Source organism: Globicephala melas, chromosome 6, assembly GCF_963455315.2.
Source record: "Globicephala melas chromosome 6, mGloMel1.2, whole genome shotgun sequence".
Lineage (NCBI taxonomy): Eukaryota > Metazoa > Chordata > Mammalia > Artiodactyla > Delphinidae > Globicephala > Globicephala melas.
The window spans coordinates 86,269,555-86,289,955 of NC_083319.1; the positions used below are offsets into that span (position 1 = coordinate 86,269,555).

The 20,401-nt window shown below is 40.6% G+C and overlaps 1 protein-coding gene across 4 annotated transcripts in view; it reads right to left on the reverse strand.

The window, feature by feature from the left end:
* The window catches only part of FANCC (FA complementation group C), a 281,309-nt gene that overhangs the window by 17,696 nt on the left and 243,212 nt on the right, over positions 1 to 20,401 (reverse strand). For all 4 annotated transcript variants that reach the window (XM_060301110.1, XM_030832881.2, XM_060301112.1 and 1 more), the window contains 4 exons: positions 14,541 to 14,593; positions 13,126 to 13,225; positions 5,838 to 5,913; positions 3,291 to 3,372 (listed from right to left, as the gene is read on the reverse strand). In XM_060301110.1, the coding sequence (XP_060157093.1) occupies positions 3,291 to 3,372; positions 5,838 to 5,913; positions 13,126 to 13,225; positions 14,541 to 14,593 (311 nt within the window). The remainder of the gene's footprint in view (positions 1 to 3,290; positions 3,373 to 5,837; positions 5,914 to 13,125; positions 13,226 to 14,540; positions 14,594 to 20,401) is intronic.

Below are 20,401 nucleotides of genomic sequence, written 5' to 3' on the forward strand. Positions count from 1 at the left end.
TCTGGGTTAGGCAGGAGCCCTAAGAGGTTTGGGGTCTAGGCCCTGCTCTTCAACAGAGACAGCCAGAAGGGGTGTGTATGGGGCTGCCAGGGTATGGCAGGTCATTAATATGGCCAATCCTCTGATCCCCACTTGGCTGACAGTTCTGTCTGTCTCCTCTGCTGGTAAGAGTTTGGGGGCAGGGTTGGGGAGGGAGGCTGTGTAAGTGAGTAACTGGCACCCAAACCTGCATCAGTGATGATGAACAGAAGAGCACCAGCCATAATATGTGATGGCTCAGTAATGAGATTATAGAGAATTTCAAGAAGGAAAAGTGGCAACAAATAAAGACAGTATCAGTAGGCTAGTATAGACAATGAATAAGATATGTATACTCTAAAAGCAAAGAAGTTAAGAGGAAGTCGAAGGGTACTATGTTACAAAGAACTTAGCAAAGCCTAAATGTGAATGCTTCTAGGGAAATAACACATATAAGAGGGTACCTAATATCATAATGTTAGAAATTACTTTATGTTAGAATGGATTTTCTAATTTTAGACAAATATTTATTACAAGGAGGAGGAAAAGAAACATTTCATCCTACTGTGCAAGAGAAGTTTAGAATCTCCTTCCCTAGAGAGGTAGAGAAGGGCCCAGAGAGGTGCCCTTCTCCTTCTGCAGGCCAGGGGTTGCAGCATGTGAGCACTGCTTTTTTCCTAAGGTCTATTATTTTTATTGTTGTGCTTGTACATTTCAAAGCCTAACACTAGCCATTACTCAGAACAGTTGCTATCAGGTATTTACACATGCAGCCTATTTATTCTGAGCTGCTCAGAGTGCTTCCTCCACTTCTTACTCAGCAGTGTGCTTACCTGTTTGGGGATGGAAACAGACCAATACAGCCATACCTCATTCTACTGCACTTCACAGGTAATTGTGTTTTTTCACAGACTGAAGGTCGTGGCAACCCTGCATCGAGCAAGTCTATTGGCTTCATTTTTCCAACAGCATTTGCTCGCTTCCTGTCTGTGTACAATTTGGTGATTCTCACAATATTTCAAACTTTTCCATTATATTTGTCATGGTGATCTGTGATCAGTGACGTTCCTTGTTACTATTGTAATTGTTCTGGGGTGCCATGAACTGTGCCAATATACGATGATGAACTTAATCGATAAATGTGTGTGTTCTGACTGCCCTACCAATTGTCCGTTTTCTCTCCTTCTCCTTGGGCCTCCGTAGGAGACACAACAATATTGAAATTAGGCCAGTTAGTAACCCTACAATGGCCTCTAACTGTTCAAGTGAAAGGAAGAGTGGCACGTCTCTTACTTTAAATCAGAAGCTAGAAATTATAAAGCTTGGTGAGGAAGGCATGTCTAAAGCTGAGATGCGCTGAAAGCTAAGCTTCTTGCGCCAAACAATTAGCCAAGGTGTGAATGCAAAGGAAATGTTCTTGAAGGGAATTAAAAGTGCTACTACAGTGAACACATGAATGATAAGAAAGCAAAACAGTCATTGCTAATATGAAGAAAGTTGTAGTGGTCTGGATAGAAGATCAAATAAGCCACAACATTCTCTTAAGCCAAAGCCTAATCCAGATCAAGGCCCTAACTCTCTTCAATTCTGTGAGGGCTGAGAGAGGTAAGGAAGCTACAGAAGAAAAGTCTGAAGCTAGCACAGGTTGGCTCAAGAGGTTTAAGGAAAGAAACCATCTCCATATGTAAAAGTGAAAGGTGAAGCAGCAAGTGCTGGTGTAGAAGCTGCAGCAAGTTATCTGGAAGATCTAGCAAGATAATTAATGAAGGTGGCTACATTAAACAACAGATTTTCAATGTAGACGAAATAGCTTTATATTGGAAGAAGATGGCATCTAGGACTTTCATAGCTGGAGAGGAGAAGTCAATGCCTGGCTTCAAAGCTTCAAAGGACAGACCAACTCTCTTGTTAGGGACAAATGTAGTTGGTGACTTTAGGTTGAAGTCAATTCTTATTTACCATTCTGAAAATCTTAGGGCCCTTTAAAACATCTACTGTGCCTGTGCTCTATTAATAGAACAACAAAGGCTGGATGACAGCACATCTGTTTACAATATGTTTTACTGAATATTTTATGCCCACCGCTGAGATCTACTGCTCAGAAAAAAAAATTCCTTTCAAAATATTACTGCTCATTGACAATGCACCTGTTCACCCAAGAGCTCTGATGGAGATGTACAGTGAGATTAATGTTGTTTTCATGCCTGCTAACACAACAGCCATTCTGCAGCCCATGAATCAAAGAGTCATTTCGACTTTCAACTCTTACTATTTAAGAAATACATTCCTCTGAGGGATCTGGGCAAAGTAAACTGAAAATCTTCTGGAAAGGATTCACCATTCTAGATGCCATTAAGCACATTTGTGACTCATGGGAAGAGGTCAAAATATCAACATTAACAGGAGTTTGGAAGAAGTTGATTCCAATCCTCATGGACGACTTTGAGGGGTTCAAGACTTCAGTGGAGGAAGTAACTGCAGATGCGGCAGAAACAGCAAGAGAACTAGAGTTAGAAGTGGAGCCTGAAGATGTGACTGAATTGCTGCAATCTCATGATAAAATTTTAATGGACGAGGAGTTGCTTCTTATGGATGAACAAAGAAAGTAGTTTCTTGAGACGAAACCTACTCCTGGTGAAGCTGCCGTGAGACTGTTGAAGTGACAACACAGGGTTTAGAGTATTACATAAACTTAGTTGATAAAGCAGTGACAGGGTTTGAAAGGAATGACTCCAATTTTGAAAGTAGTTCTGCTGTGGGTAAAATGCTATCAAACAGCATTGCATGCTACAGAGAAATCGTTTGTGAAAGGAAGAGTCAACTGATGTGATAAACTTCATATTGTCTTATTTTAAGAAACTTCCAAAGCCACCCCATACATAGCAACCACCACCATGATCAGTCAGCAGCATCAACGTTGAGGCAAGATCCTCTACCAGCAAAATGATTATGACTCACTGAAGGCTCGGACAATGGTTAGCAATTTTTAGTAATAAAGTATTTTTAAATTAAGGTATGTGCATTGTTTTTTTTTAGACATAGTGCTATTGAACACTAAATAGACTGCAGGATAGTGTAAACATAACTTCTATAAGCACTGGGAAACCAAATAAGTCGTGTGACTCACTTTATTGCTGTGGTCTGGAACGAAGCCTGCAATATCTCTGAGGTATGCTTGTAATGCCTTCCCCTGTCAGGCCTGCTCAAGGGAAGATAAGGATCCAGAGCAAACGCGTGTGAAACAGACCTACGAGTCATCAGTGTTTGCTTACCCATGAGTTTGGTCTTCAACTACTTCTTTGAGCATTTCAGAGATATGTTTCAGTGCCTGGTGCCAAAGTCCCTGTGGGATATCTGTGGGTGGAGAGAGCCATCAGAGAGGAGCTGAAGAAAAGTCAAACCTACTAGGAATCATCGACAGCTAAGACCAGAAGAGGCCATTTGGAGGAAAGGCCTTAATTTTCCTGGTCCACAGAATCCGTACCACCGCTCTCATGCTGATCCCATCCAGAATCTATGTCCCTGGCCTGGGAAGAAAGACCTGTCAGTGTTACACAGAGCTAAACTCAAAGGCTCTTTTACTTGGGTACATGGGAGTGGACAGAGAGACTGCACAGGCAGCCCACCGTAGGGTTTACAAAGGCTATGTGGAAGATGCCCCAGGGTTTTTTCTTTTCTACTCACCTACCCCCTCCTCCATATCACTAGTAATCTGTGATTTCAACATACATGGAGATTATAATAAAATAATCAACAAGGAATTAGGAATGGGCTGCCCAACTGTTTTTCTACGATTGTGATGAATTTAGAATAAGATTTCAGGTGTATAGTTTTGTTTTTTTTTTTGCGGTATGCGGGCCTCTCACTGTTGTGGCCGCTCCCGTTGCGGAGCACAGGCTCCGGACGCGCAGGCCCAGCGGCCATGGCTCACGGGCCCAGCCGCTCCACGGCATGTGGGATCTTCCCGGACTGGGGCACGAACCCATGTCCCCTACATCGGCAGGCGGACTCTCAACCATTTCGCCACCAGAGAAGCCCAGGTGTATAGTTTTTTTAAAAAAAACAAAGGTCAGAAAAAAATACATGGGTATCATACAGACAAATGTCTTTTCTTTAGTTAGTTTTTCTGGTTTCACAATTTTCCCATGGTCTTAAACACTTCTGACCATGTATGTATCTGTAGTTCTAAACAACATCTGAAAAAGGCTACCACATTTCCATGCAGTGATAGGTTCTATAATTAAATACACGAGAAAGATAATGTAAGTGATACAATAACCACTACTACCCCACAAATGTTAAAGAATCATAAATTATCTCTCTCCCTCTTCTGAACTCCCATAACTCCTGATTTGCAGTCTTTGAAGGCACTTTTGTTTTCTTCTTTTTATTAGTTGTTTAGATATGTATTTTATGTCTTCTTTACTTGTAGCTCCTGGATAGTCAGGGCTCATAAGTGACCCATCTTTAATGCCTACAAGACTTTACAGTGGGCATAAGATCAATTTCTGATGAATAGAAGATTCTACTGTTAAAAAACACTTCAATTTGTGAATGTAACATTATTTTTCCAAATGTAACATGCAGAAAACTGTTCTAGGAACTAGCAGAGGTAGTCTTTTGTTTATAGATTTCCAAATTAAAAAATAACAACCCCAATACTTTTTCTGGAGCTCATTCAGCTGCTCACACAGGCTGACCTTAGGCTTTGCTCATCTGATTTAGGCTGTGAGACGTGGCCCTGGAAAGTGAATTACTGACTTTTCTGTCTTGTTATTAAAGTTTTCCCATTGTGTCCCCACAGGTTAAGTTCCACAAAACAGCTGACTAGAGATCCCACCAGGCCTGTCACCACCTCCACCTCTAGCATCTCAGAGGACAGCATCAAATGGGTCACTCTAGGTGAGAACCTAATCTTTTAGAACAAGGAAGAGGAACTTTGATTTTGTAAAATGCTCTGAAACCTCGAATCATACTTTCCTCAAATGAATTTACTTACTCAAGTCTCAGGAAAAAGCCAGGGAAAAAAACGGCATAAAAAGGAAATATTACGGATTCTTTTACTCTTTTCTCTCCTCTTTCCTTCCATGGTCAGATGAATGCCTTTTTCTACAGCACAGAGTCTGTCTTGTGTCAGTGTTGCCTCTGCTTCAGATTTCAGGCTTTAGATGGGAAGGATGTCTATATTCTCTATTTCTGAAATGTTTCCTAAACAGGAGCTCACAGGCATGTTAACAGATCAACATCAGTGGAATCAGGGCAGAATCATCACTTCCCCAACTGGATATGGCCTCTGGAAGGCTGGCAAATGAAATCAGAGAGGGCTGTGGTCTAATACACTTACTGAATTCTTTCAAAAGGCTTCCCTTGGCTTGGTTAGGAGAAATTTCCACTAAACTTCCTTGGTTTCATTCATCATTTTATCTTTTCTTTTGCAACAGGGGGCACAGAGTAGAAAGAATGAAATACAAATAAACATACTGTTTTATTCCGAATCAGCCAAGTCTTATTAGCCTGTTCCTGGCATCCAGGTAGATCTGGCTGGCACGAGCAGAGGCCTTGTGTTATCCAGAACAGACTATCAAAACCCCACTAGAGGCCATTTTGTTCTTTTTTCTTTCTTTTGGTAAATGATTGTAACTGGGAAGTCAAGCAAATTCTCACATCAAAATCCACAGAATGTGAGACCCTGAGAGCTTAAAGGATGTAAGCAATGACCAATTCCCTTTACAGATAAGGAACTGGGAGGAAACAGTTATAATTTAATCAGTGTATTCCCAGAAGTTATTTTAATATGGGCAGAATCAACCTTCACGTACCTTTCGGGTGTTGGAGTAGCACCATGACAAGAGACGGAGAAGCATAAGGAAAGTAGGTCTTGAATGCAAACTTCAGCTACAATAGAATCAAAAATTCAAAACCATTTGAACATTAGCATTGGAAAGGGTATTAAGAAAATACAAAATCTTGCATCCTCTGCCCCAAAAAGACCCTCTACTTTATGTGGTCAGAATGTTTCCTTGCATGCTTATCAAAAAAAAAAAAAAAAGTCTCCTAATAATCTTGTAAATATGTTCCAAAAAAATTAAACCTTTTTAAAGTCACCTTCTAGGACTTAAGAAAAATAAAGTTATACTCTTGATGTCTTTATATCAGTTCTTCACCTCACATGAACTCAATTATATATATAAATCTTCTATTTAAGTGAGAGTTTCCAAGGCAGTTGTGAGATGGTTTTTTTATAATCAAAACAGCATAAAACAACAATGGTGCTCATGATACTTTGAGGGCCGAAGCGCTATCCTAGCTATGCCCTCAGAAGGCACAGAAGTTTTGAAGAACTTTTGTAAAAAGTTGAGGTAAAATCTATAAGCAGTGAAGTACAAGGGCTTTAAGTGTACAATTTAATGACTTTTGGTAAATGTGTAAATCCAATGTGACCATCACTCCAATCAAGACACAGAACATTTATTTTTTTTATTTTTTTGCGGTACGTGGGCCTCTCACTGTTGTGGCCTCTCCCGTTGCAGAGCACAGGCTCCGGACGCGCAGGCTCAGCGGCTACGGCTCACGGGCCCAGCTGCTCCGCAGCATGTGGGATCTTCCTGGACCGGGGCACGAACCCGTGTCCCCTGCATCAGCAGGCGGACTCCCAACCACTGTGCCACCAGGGAAGCCCAAGACACAGAACATTTCAATCACCCCAGAAAGTTCCCTTGTGGCTGTTATAGTCAATCCCTCCACCCCATCCCGGCAACCAATATTTTATTTCAACAAGAGAGAGTAGTTTTGTATGTTCTTGAATTTCACACAAATAGAATCATAAGAGGATGTATTTTTGTGTGTCTGGCTTCTTTGGCTCAACATGTTCTTTTGCAACTCATCCATGCTATTGTGTATGCGGAGTTCATTTTTTAAAAAATTGCTCTGAAGTAGTCATTGTATGAATATACTATAATCTGTTTATTTATTCTCCCATTGATGGGCACTTGGGTTGTTTCCAGTTTGGGGCTGTTATGAATAAAGCTGCAGTTAACATTCACATTTATGTCTTTTTGTGGATATGTGCTATCATTTCTCTTGGGTAAATACCATAGGAATGGAATTAGTAGGTCATAGAGTAGATGCTTGTTTAACTTTCTAAGAAACTGCCATGTAATTTTTCAAAGTGGTTGTACCACTTCACACTCCCATCACAATTTATGACAATTTCAGTTGCTCCACATACTTGTCAACTTTTGGTATTGTCAATCTTATTAATTTTAGCAATATTAGTGGGTGTGAAATATTACCTTATTATGACTTTACTATTCATTTTCCTGATATGTTTACTGCCAACTTATACATATTTTTTGTAGTGTGTATTCAAGTCTTTTGTCCATTTTTAAAACTGAGTTGTCTCTTATGTTCTTGAGTTGTAAGAGATCTTTATATATTCTGGATATAAGTCCCCTGTCAGATATATATATTGAGAATATTTTTTATCTGCTGGTGGATTGCTTTTTCATTTTCTTAAGGATGTCTACAAACACCAGAAGTTTTAAATTCTGATAAAGTCTAATTTATCCATTTTTCTCATATTGCTAGTGCTTTTCTGCATTCCTTCTAAGAAATCTCAGATTATCCCAATGTCAAAAATGCTATTCTTTTCATTTTCTTCTAGGAGCTTTATGGCTTTAGCATTTATTTTGAAGTCTATGATCCATCTCAAATTAATTTTTGTGTTTGTGAGGTAGAGGTTCATTTTCTCCTACCTGGATATCTACTTGTTTCAGTGCTGTTTGTTGAAAACTTTCCTTTCCCCATTGATTTTCCTGGCATCTCTGTCAAAAATCAGTTGACTACATATTAATATATGCATGGATCTATTTCTAGACACTATTCTGTTCCACTGATCTATCCTTTTGCCAATACCTCACTGTCTTGGTCTTGATTACTATAGCTTCAAGTCTTGAAATCAGGTAGTTTGAATCCTCTGATTTTTTTTTTTTTTTTGCCTTTGAAATCTTTTATTGTCACTTTGGTTAAGGAATAAGTATTGTCTCACAGTGACCTATGATCTTATTTGACCAAGTGTTTTAAAACTTTTTGACAAACTTCCTAAAATATCAAATTTTAATTAAAGTTCTTTTGATTTCCAGCTAACATTGGGATACCTTAGAGGGCCCCTGAGGTATCTCAAAGAGAAATATTTAATGAGGATTATTTCGTATGTTAAATTAAATATAATCAGATGTTTAACCATGCCTTTTAAGTCTTTTGTCATTTACAGATATTTTTGTACTCTGATGCTGTTACAAAAAGTGCTTCATCATCAAGGAGATTCATGCAAAGGCTATGGAAACGGTTACAACAGTTCCACATCAAGATGATGGCTATGCGAGGATTCCAGCACATACCAACTTAAAACAAGGAGCTGTCCTACCCCTGGGGCCCCTAGATCAGGCATCCAGAGATTTTTACTTCCTGACAGGCCCCTACTCAGCCTTGAAGCAGTTACAGAAGATGGACCATTGCCCCTCTGCTTCCCATAAGAATATGGGAGTCTGAATTTTTTTTTCTTTTGTTTATTCAAAATTGTTCTAGCTACTGTAGGTCCTCTGCATTTTCATATAAGTTTTAGAATCAGCCTGTCAGTTTCTGTTTTGAAAACCATGTTGGGATTTTAACTAGGATTACATTGAACGAGGCATCTCAACAATTCATAAATATAGTTTCTCTCTTTATATGTTTAAGTTTTCTTTAGTTTGTCCCACCAATGTTTTATAGTTTTCCAAGTAGAGGTCTTATACACCTTTTTTTTTTTTTTTTTTAATAAATTTATTTATTTATTTATTTTTGGCTGCACTGGGTCTTCATTGCTGTGTGCGGGCTTTCTCTAGTTGCGGTGAGTGGGGGCTACTCTTTGTTTCGGTGTGCGGGCTTCTCATCGCGGTGGCTTCTCTTGTTGCAGAGCACGGGCTCTAGGTGTGCAGGCTTCAGTAGTTGTGGCACACAGGCTCAGTAGTTGTGGCTTGTGGGCTCTAGAGCACCGGCTCAGTAGTTGTGGCGCACGGGCTTAGTTGCTCCATGGCATGTGGGATCTTCCCGGACCAGGGATCGAACCCGTGTCCCCTGCATTGGCAGGCAGATTCTTAACCACTGTACCACCAGGGAAGTTCCAGGAAAACTGATACACCTTTTTAAAAATTTACTTCCAAGTGTTTTATGTGTGACTGTGGATTTGTCTATTTCTCTTTTTACTTCTGTCAGATTTTGCTTTGTGTATTTCAGAACTCTGTTATTAGGCATATATCTATTTGTAATTGGCATTTCTCCTGATGAACTATTGCATAATTATAAAATGTACCTTTTTGTCTGGTCATACTCCTTATCTTGAAACCTAATGCATCTGCTGCTAGTAGAGTGATACCAGCTTTCTTGTGCTTATTGTTTACATTACGTATCCCTTTCCTTCCTTTTAACCTATCTGTGTCTTTCTAATTAGAACTGGTCTCTTGAAAACAACATATAGTGGGTCTTGGTTTTTCATCCAGTCTGACATATTTGCTTACTTGTTTATTAATTAATTAATTAATTAATTTTTGGCTGCATTGGGTCTTTGTTGCTGTGCACAGGCTTTCTCTAGTTGCGGTGAGTGGGGGCTACTCTTGTGGTGCGCGGGCTTCCCACTGCAGTGGCTTCTCTTGCTGCAGAACACGACTCTAGGCGCACGGGCTTTAGTAGTTGTGGCATGGAGGCTCAGTAGTTGTGGCTCACGGGCTCTAGAACGCAGCTCAGCAGTTGTGGTGCACGGGCTTAGCTGCTCCATGGCATGTGGGATCTTCCTGGACCAGGGCTTGAACCCGTGTCCCCTGCATTGGCAGGTGGATTCTTAACAACTGTGCCACCAGCGAAGTCCCATCTTTGCTTTTTTACTAGTGTATTTAGTTGATTTTCACTTAGTTTTTGTAATTAATGTACTTGTAGATATATTTGGGTTTATCTTTTTATATTAGTTTCTTTTGCCCCATCTATTTTTTGTTCCTCTGGCAGCCCACAGCTCTGTCTTTTGACACCTCAAGTCAATCAGATTGTGCCTTGAGCTCTGGCCACCCCCTCACCCCTCCACCCACTCAACCCCCCTTCTACCCCTTACATGACAGCCCTCATGGAAAAGTTAGAAGATTACCCAATGTGGTTTCCTTTTTCAAGGGTTGAATCCCCGCCAGTTTTAATCTGCTTTTTGGGTTGCTCTCCAGTACCTTCAAATAGTTTAAAAAAATATTTTCCCCAGAGTTTATAGTTTTTATCTGTGGGAGATTTAGTCTAGTACATTATTAAACTCTGTACTACTGGCACCAGAACCTGAACTGATTTGCTGTTTGTACTGGAGCCATTTGTTATGCAAGCTCAGAAAAGAGGCTTGTCATGACAGCCTTAAGTTTTTGCCTACTAGTCCGACTGGGCACATTGATGGAGCTGCACTGTGCTCTCCAACTAAAACAAGGGTGAGAGGAAAGGATGAAAAGAGAATGAGGAGCACTGCAGATAAACATTTCTGACAATGGGAAAGAATGTGGATTAATGGGATTTCTCATAAACTGCTGGGGGGAGGGACTTCCCTGGCGGTCCGGTGGTTAAGACTTCGCCTTCCAATGCAGGGGGTGCCGGTTTCGATCCCTGTTCGGGGAGCTAAGATGCCACATGCCTCGTGGTCAAAAAACCAAAACATAAAACAGAAGCAATATTGTAAAAATTCAATGAAAGACTTTAAAAATGGTCCGCATCAAAAAAAAAAAAAGTAAAAAAAAAAAAGATATCATTCTAAAAAATAACCAAACCGCTGGGGGGAATGTAAATTGGCACAAGCATGTATGAAAACAATTTGGCAGTATCTGCCAAAGCACTCCTAATAACCAGCACTTCCAGTCCTAAGTATATGCCCCAGGATGTTCAGAGCAACACTGTTTATGAAAGAAACCAAAACCTGGAAATAATCCAAAAGCCCACCACCAGGAAGATAGCTACATTGTGGTACACTTTCCCAACAGAGCTCTACACAGCAATCCCCACCAGGACCACGACCACGCACAGCACAGAGCAATCCTGGTAGCACGATGCTGGAAAGAACAAGGCTCAAAAGGCTACATACGGTGTGCTACTCTTATCTGTTGTTTGTTTTATAAAGTGCAAAAACAGTCACAAGTAAAGAAAACACGGTTTAGCAATCATGTGATCAAACTATTTTCAGAAAAAGCAAAGGAATGATAAACATAAAATCAAAACAGCAGCTATCTGAGGGGAGAAAGTCAAAGTGACAGGATAGAGGAGGAGCATGTGGATACCTGAAAGTTGCTATAGTGGGCCAGGTCTTGTTGGATGTCAGGCTGGTAGATACTCATTTATTAAGAATGAATACGTGGATGGATGGATAAAACACCGAAAGAAAAGAGGGCCATGCATGGACCAAGTAGGACAAAGGATGTCATGCATCAGGGATTATGATTAATCTACAAAGGGGCACTAAGGAAGGCAGGGGACTGATGATGAGAATGGCATCGACTAGAAAGGCAGGCAATCAGGAACAGCCCCAGGAAAAGAAATGACATAACAAATGTGGATGAAGGCATTTGCAAAGTTAAGAGGTTATTGCTCTTGTATCCTGAACCCAAGGCGAGGGCACTGAATTCCTGTTTCTTTTTGGATCCCTGCCCTGCCTTCCACCAGAACCCAATCTGTGCCCCTCACACCAGCAGACACATGTAGCCTGGGCAGGGTACTATTTTAAATTAAAAGTGACTGTAAGAACAGTTCAACCAGTCCAAATCTAAAGTGCCAAGGCCAACCCTGCAACTCAGGGGAAAAGCTGGTAAGGAAAACAGACTCAGGCTAACGGTACAGAGCAATACTTCTTTCACCGATGCCCTCCGCCGTAACCTAGGTCTGTTCCAGGAGTCAAAGGCACAGGTTTTCTAGAGGTCAGTTCCTAATTGGAAATACTAAGAATATTCAGGGAAGATGAAAGATATTTATAGTTATGCCTCAAAGTAAGTGTGAGGGCCAGCCAGTGCCTTTCAGCAGAGCTCTCCTCCCGAATTCCAGGCTGGATACCATTGATAATGCTGTTTGCTACAGTCTAGCTAACTTCCCTTGGGAAAGAAAAGATGGGAAGAAAGCATCATAAATATTTATCATTGCCTTAAAAAACAGAAACCTCTGCTAAAACCTGAGCGGTTTCTTGGCGTTGGAGTGTATGGGAGTGTAGTACAACCAAGCATCACAGCAGTGCTCTCCTAAGTCAGACTGCAGCAAGCACGCCAAGGGACCATGACATATCTCACAGGGAACTGCAGTGGACTTGGGCACTTGAACAGGCAAAGCACTACACAGACATTAGGTCTGCGGCCATCAGAAGTACAGGCCAGTTAGAATGCCCAAAGACAAAAGCGCTCTGGTAGAAAAGGTTCCTGTTACAAAGGTCACTCTAATCGATCAGCTGCCTCTGCTGACGGCCCCCCAGTGCAAGTCCTCCTGCAGATCCCTAGATCCAGCTTCTTGCTTACTGAGTCCAACTGACACCTCTTGATCATGGCCATTCCTAGCTCCTCATCTACAATTATTCAAATATTTCCTTGTCACTCTATCTCCTTTCTCCCCTGGAACCCAATTCACATTTAGGTCTCTGATATGAATGGAAACTAATAATTAAGAATGTCCAGTATTGCTTTGTAATAAGTGGCATTTCCTTCTTAGCACATGCCATATAGACTCCAGAATACCTCTCTCTAGCCTGGGAGGGGCAGAGTCCTGCTTGACAAACAGCATACAACACAGGGCTCAGAAAGTTCACCCTCTGGGGTGGCACGTGCTGGCATGGCAGAGTTCTCTGCGCAGCAGTAAATGCTTTTGGGTACCAGGACACAGGACAGACAGGAACCATCTTGATTTACTTTCAATTAAAATGGTTTTACCTTTGCTGGGTTTTTCATTTGGAAGCTTTCTTCTTGAACAAAACAGTCTATCAAAATCACTGAAAATAATGTGCTCCCTTCTGGTGATTAATCAAATACTCTTAACAGCTTCTTTTTCTTTGGGGGAATGAATAATATCTGCAATATAACGAACCTGCTTGTTTTCTTTTTCCAGAGCTTCTACAAAGCATCGTGTAAACACTTGGATAGTGGCCAGTACTTCTAGGGCTCCATCAGTTTCCAGGAGTGCGTACCTGAGCAATGCAAAGCCAGATCACAACACATTCAGTGATTAACCTGGCAAACACGTGAACCTGAACATGTAAAAGGGAAAAATGGAAACATTCTTTTGTGCCATAAGCTTCAACAGTATCTCAACTCATCAGTTTTCAGTCCTTGCGTGAAATCCCTTTTCTAAAAATTTTCTTTAAAATTGCAAACATGCAGAGCTCCCTTTCTTGTTTTTTAAATTTTAAGCACTTCATATCCCTTCCACATGGGCCTGGAATGCTCTTTACAAATATTTGCGCACTGTACGCCCAGAAATGCAACATCCACAGAACTTTTGCTTTTGCAAGTGGAGAAAGAGGTGCCCCGGGGTTAAAATGGCTCGGTCAAATCCACCTAGCAAAGTGGTGGAAGAATCTGCATATTCCTGGTTTGTTTTCTATGCATTTTCACACAACTAACCTTTCTTTATGTTTGTTTAAACAATAACAAAAAAATCAACTGAAACTTTGCTAGCTTTAAACTAAAAACAGCATTCTGACTTATTTCTATACTCATTTAGCTTAAAGTTGGTATGTTTCAAGACCAACCCAAGTGCTGGATTACTTGCTATTGTAAAAATTCTTTTCCCCAGTGTCTGCTGTCTGCCATGGGGCCTCTGTTTGCTGAGTGTGAGGGGGATGGGATAAAGAGAGTAGATACCCTGGCTGTACCAGCACCCAGGAAAGAGGCTGGAAACCCTCCCTGGGTGGGCAAGTCCGGCCCCCCACTAACTGGCAGCCATAACCCAACCTAATGTCCAGGGGTCTCCTCATCTTTCATCATTGTAAATCCAATGCCTTTACCAAGAAGTTCTGGTATTTGCAGAATAAAAATTAGTGTGCTGTAAGATAACATGCATAGTTGATTCTGCCTTTCAGAAGAGCTCTGTTAAGAATGGCATCATTTATTTATTATTCTTGGTTTTCCTTAGCTTTCAAATCCTTTAAAAAGATTGGTCAGCCCTCATGTGGTGAAGGGAGAACACTACTACGCTTTATTTTGAGTTGAGAAAAATTCTACATGAATATTGAATGATGTAAATCTCATGTAATTTTGCTTTTCTACCATTATTATTAGAATTTTAAAAGGTTAAAAAAAGATAGTTATCTTAATTTTTAGGCATTGGCTTTTAAATATACATTGATGTTTGGGTTTTACCAAAGAGCTCAGCAGGAGGGGATGGAAGCAGAAACTGATTCCCCCGTGGTACAGCCAGAGACTACCACAGAGTTTTTTATTCGCATTTGGAAGCTGAACATATTTAGACCAATTTACTAGCAGAAACAGCACAATACTGACCTGAACATTTCATCAACAACTCTGAATATGGCAGGGTGGCAGGCAGCTGCAGGCTGTAAGGAAAGGACCATGAGAAAGTAAACTATCAGAAGCATTTCATCAATAATGACTTGCTCTTATCAGGCAAATGAATTGTCTAGAACTGCTGGTGTCTAGAAAATGGGTACATTCCTGTGAGTTAGAAAAAAACAAGAACCAGTTCATAGCAAAAGCCCTACATACAAATACAAACAGTAGTTCTCTTGGGGCAAGGGGATTATGTACAATCTTTATTTCTTCTTTATACTCTGTACGTTCCACATTTTCAACAATAAGCCCATATGATACAGAAAAAAGAGTCATTAAGTATCATGGAACATTAAAATATACCTTCTAGGGTTTCCCTGGTGGCGCAGTGGTTGAGAGTCTGCCTGCCAAAGCAGGGGACACGGGTTCGTGCCCCGGTCCGGGAAGTTCCCACATGCCGCGGAGCGGCTGGGCCCGTGAGCCATGGCTGTTGAGCCTGCGCGTCCGGAGCCTGTGCTCCGCAACGGGAGAGGCCACAACAGTGAGAGGTCCGCGTACGACAAAAAAAAAAAAAAAAAAAAAAAAAAATATATATATATATATATATATATACCTTCTACCGGCATGCTGTAATGAAGACACAGAGCCTACCTGTGTTGCTAGTTTTACATAATGTGCCCTGTGTGTCTGACCGCCTCACATGACTTAAAAGTGCCTCAAGGTTGAATCTGGGCCGGCTATCTTTTCATTCCTGCTTATTAGGAAATGAGTGCATAATTTAGAATTATTATTGAGGAAAGCAGTGGCCACTACCATGCCAGACTGAATAATATTACATCTTAGTGCCCTATGAATTTAGCAGCTTAAATTACTTCAGACGAAAAAAGAATAAAGGTACCATCATCTTGAATGATGAAAGCAATCTAATTTATTCCACGAGTATTTTTATGACAGGTTTGATTGTATAAATCTGCAGAAGCCGACCTACTGTGGCCTGAGTGGGGCTTCAGTGGGCCTGACCCAGATTCCATATCTTTTTGGCCAGAGCTCAAAGCATGACATTAAGCCAGAGGAAGATGCCATTTGGGTTCTAAAATATTTTACAGTAGCATCCAAAGGTTAGTGAATTGGCTCTATAGGGAATTTCTCTGAGTCACATTGAGCTTGATATGACTAGCTTTGGGAAACATTTTTTCATACCCCCTCAACTAGAAAAACATAAAAAAGGATACGCGTTTTCTCTTAAGTTTTCTAGACCAAGCTGAAGAAAGAATGATGCCTATCTCCATAGACTCTCTTCCACCCTGTTCTGCGCTGGCATTTCGAGTTCTAACATTGAATGTGCGCCATCTAGTGTTCATACACCGCCATTACAGGCTGTTATACAAGGCTCCAGGCAAGAGCATTGTCACTTGTTAAAATGATGGGATAATTCCTTTTATTTGAAGAGAGACTTGCGATTTGTAAGTTACAGATCTCTATTTTCTGAGTAATCCATACTCCCTAATCCTTCATTGATGTCCATTTTTATCTAAAAGAAACCAACTAAAATTTTTCATAGATAAATTCATTATAAACTCCGTGATTTGGCAGAATTCAAACTGAAGAGAGGCAGAAGAAAGACAGGTTCACCAGGAGAGGCGGAATATTTTTTGGCTTTGATTTCAGACAAGTCAGTTAATCTCTCTGCTTTTCAGCCTCACTGTAAATAATAACAGTTATTAAAAGGTCACTGGATATATGCCCAGAAAATATCATGGAAGTTTCTATGTATTCATAATGGAAAAATCAAACAAGAAGGGAAGAGCAGGGCTTCCCTGGTGGTGCAGTAGTTAAGAATCTGCCTGCCAATGCAGGGGACACGTGTTTGAGCCCTGGTCCAGGAAGATCCCACATGCCATGGAGCAACTAAGCCCATGGGCCACAACTACTGAGCCTGTGCGCTAGAGCTTGCGCACCGCAACTACTGAGCCTGTGCACCACAACTACTGAAGCCCGCGTGCCTAGAGCCCGTGCTCCGCAACAAGAGAAGCCACCGCAATGAGAAGTCCGCATACCGCAACGAAGAGTAGCGCCCGCTCACCGCAACTAGAGAAAGCCCGTGCACAGCAACGAAGACCCAACGCAGTCAAAAAATAAAATAAATAAATTTAAAAAAAAAAAGAAGGGAAAAGCAAACTGCATGTCCTGAAGAAATGTGAGTCATCAAATTTGCCAGAACGATTTTTCAAAGTCTTATATATAGACAATGTGTGTTTAAGACCAAACAACACTGTCATGTGACACACAGTGCCTAAAAAAAAGTGCATTGATAGAAAATAAGACTAAAATTGAAAATGGTAAAATAGAACCTTTGTTCTAAATGGTTTAACTACTCCAGAACCACTCTATAAAGTTGATGCTAGTAGAAAATCATTCAATACTGATTACAGGGATTTCCAAATGGCAAAGAAAAGGCTGATCCAACATGTAGAACAGGGCTACCTTGAAAAGCAAGGGGGAAAGCAAGAAAGCTCTAATTTAGCTTGTTGAAAGAGGACAAGAGCTTGGACATGCTCTTCTTTTATGCAGTGTTTTCTAGCAAAACAGCTCAATCAAATGTTTTAAATATCTACAGACTGTGTGGAATCTGCCTGTTCTCTCCATGCCAATGGCCTCTCCTCTTAGATTTCTTTCTGTCCAAATATTTCAGACCTTTGGTTGCTCTCAACCTGCTTCTACAACCTGTTTTAGCTTTTAAAACAGATAAGATGTTAGGAGGCAGAGGAACCTCCTGGAGGTGACCAGGCTTGAAACAGCAATGGCAGAGATTTTGATTTAAAAACCAGTCTCCCTCGCCACTCCAGAGTTGTGAACAGCTTTCTCATCTGCAGCCTTTACGGATGGTTTTAAACATGACGCTCTTCACACTTCCCGAGCACATAATTTCAAGGTCACTGAGTCCCCTCATGAAGCCTGGAGTGCTCACAGGCCAGGCATGTGTCCCAGTGACATCAAATCACAAAAGCAAACGTAAGCCGCTTTTCTTATCAAGGGAATCCTCTAAATAGAATTAAAGTCTTAATTTATGCTCCTCTGGAAGCCATAAATTTCCCCCCTAAATCTTTACAGTATCCATGTGAGGGAAGAGGCAAACATTTAACCCCTCTGTATCCTGTTTTATTTTTAAAACAGGACCCTACATTAACACAACAGGTCACTCTGCAACCCAGAGCTCCACACCCTAGCTCCGAAGCCCCACAATCCAGGCAATTATCTTTCCTGTTAAAATGAAGACAGAAAAGAAAACCTTTCTTGAAAATGAGGACAGAAAAGAAAACCTTTCTTGGGTTCCATCTGTTTGTCTGTTTTTCTCCATCCTACCAAAATCTGTTCCTTCTCAAGCTCTTCTCTTCTCCATATGGTCTAACGATTTCCATGTACAGATTATTTCAAGTCTTGGGAAACTATGTTACCAGGAGGCCATCAGTAACAGGAGTTATGCCCTTCTTCTCTCCCCTCACGCTGCCCCCAGTTCTTTCACTCAACGTCAGAGGATGAACGGAAGATGATGACGGTGAGCTCCAGACTCTGGTTTCCTTTTCTTATGGACCAGATTGTTCTGGGGTGCTCATCCCTTTACCTCTGCCACAGCTACCCAGAACTGCATTGCTCATCTCCTCTCTGCCCAGGACAGCCCATTTCCATCCCTCGAAAAAACAAGGGAAGACTAAGCAACATAGAGAAGTGCGCGGCGGCTGCGTTCTCTGGGCCTGCATTGTAGGCAGAGGTGAGGGAGAGGCCAGCTTGTCATTCTGTGCCGTGAACTGTACAAATAACATCAATACTTGCTCTCTGTCCTTAGTGTCTAACCTGTTTTCATCCCGATTCATCAATGATTATTACAAGCCACCTGCCACTTGAAAGAGGCCCAAGAAAACGGAAGAACAGAATTCTCAGGAAGAAATCTTTCCTTTTTTCTATCATTTTTTGATTCTTTGTGTGTGCGAGAAAGAAAGAGTATGGGTAGAGGGGAGAAAAAGAATACAAACCAGAAAGGGAAATTATACTATGATTTGAGGTAATTCACAGAGAAAAGTGAATGCCTCTCATAAAAAACAAAAAGGCAGTGAAGACACAGAAAAAAAAAATTCTCAAGCCGTCTACATTTAGCACCCTTCATAGATATTTTTCCTAAAAAAATAAAGAGAGAAATTTCAGGTGAGAGATAAACTGAAGTTCAGTAAGCCTGGGATAGCTTCTCTTTCATAATCTATTTTTATGTAGTTTTATATAGTTCACTCCGGAGCAGAGTTTCTTTTTTCTTTAATTAATTGCTGATGAGACGCTTTTCCTCCAGTTTACCCGACAGCCAGCAATCACGTCCCACTGTGTAGCTGACTCTTCCAAACCCTTGACAGGCAGGAGCCCTTGTCTTAATATATAAGTTAAAAGGTGACTATTCATCAAGAAGTAACACTCTTCTTTAAAAAAAAGATTTTTCATAAGTTTCATTTCAAAAAACTCCTTTACTGAGTTCAAAAACAATTTGGTTTAAAAAAAAATCTACTTATATGAAAAACTTCACCTCTGTCATGTAAAATAAGGGACCTTTATAAACATGTATTTTCTTTTATTATGCCATTTTCTTCATTTCTTTCAAATACCAAACTTAGGACGGTAAATATCCCTTTTGCATTTTAAGATCTGTTTTGTTTCAAAACATTCACATTTCTTTCAACAAATTTGAGCTTGGAAAAATGATTCTTTCTTTTTAATCTTTACCAGATGTTGTTTATACTACAAGCAATTTTTTTTTTCAGTACTCCATAATGCAATTATTGTTTAATTAGTGATAAATCTGTCATTTCTGGGCTTAAAAAAAAAATTAACAAGTACCAAATGTACTTTTGTATTTTAAATTTACCCGTGCTCTCTGAGAGGGTTAAGACACAGGGATGCCAGCTCTGGAAGCAGAGCAAAATCCCCCAAATCTGAAGTTCCTCTTCTAGCCTCGCCCAGTGGCCTCTATCCTGTTGGTTTGTGTAGCCTGAGCGGGGAAGATAGCTCTTCAGTCCCCTGCTGCTTCCTGGCGCAGCCTCTGAGTGGCAGTGACCTCCCAGGTCAACTACTGCCCTGTTTTGTTTTCTCTTTTTGGTTTTTCTTTTTTTTTGTTTCTCTCCCTTCATCCCTGACTGGCTGCATCCCCAGCAGTGAAAACAGAACATGAGATCTAGGCCTCTTTCTTTACAGACAATGCTGGGTGATCTGGTGCCCCCATGAGGTCGATGCTGGAAAGTGCAATTACTGAGATTTTTTTTTTTTTTTACCTCTTAGTTACAAGCAGAAACCACCTCCACACTTTTCTATTCGATCACTGCTAAATTATCTACCTCAGCTTTCGTTAAATTACATGCATCACATTAAAGAGCTCAAAAACGAAATGCTTAAAAGACTGCTAATGAGAAAGCAGGAAAAGAAAACCCTAGAACATTAGTAAGAAGTTATTCAAACAGAGAAAACTGACATCATCCAGGATGTGGAGTTAATTCTGCAGTATAATTTTTTATTAAAGAGGAGCTGTGTTTGGAATTTTGTGTAAAAGAAGTTTCCTTTTCTTTTGGAAGTGGCTATGATTGCTATCTGGAGAATGAAAACAAGAATGCATCTTATCTCATATGAGGGAGGTCAAGCAGGACACTGAGGTATCTGCATGTTTATTATTCTTAAGCTCTTATTAGATCAAGAACTACTTTTTCACCCTATCTTTATTGAGGTATAGTTGACAAGATAAAGAGCTAATTTTAAGGGCACTATGAAGAGAATACCAGGAGTGTTTCCTGATTTAAAATCTGAATAAACAAAACCAACCCCCC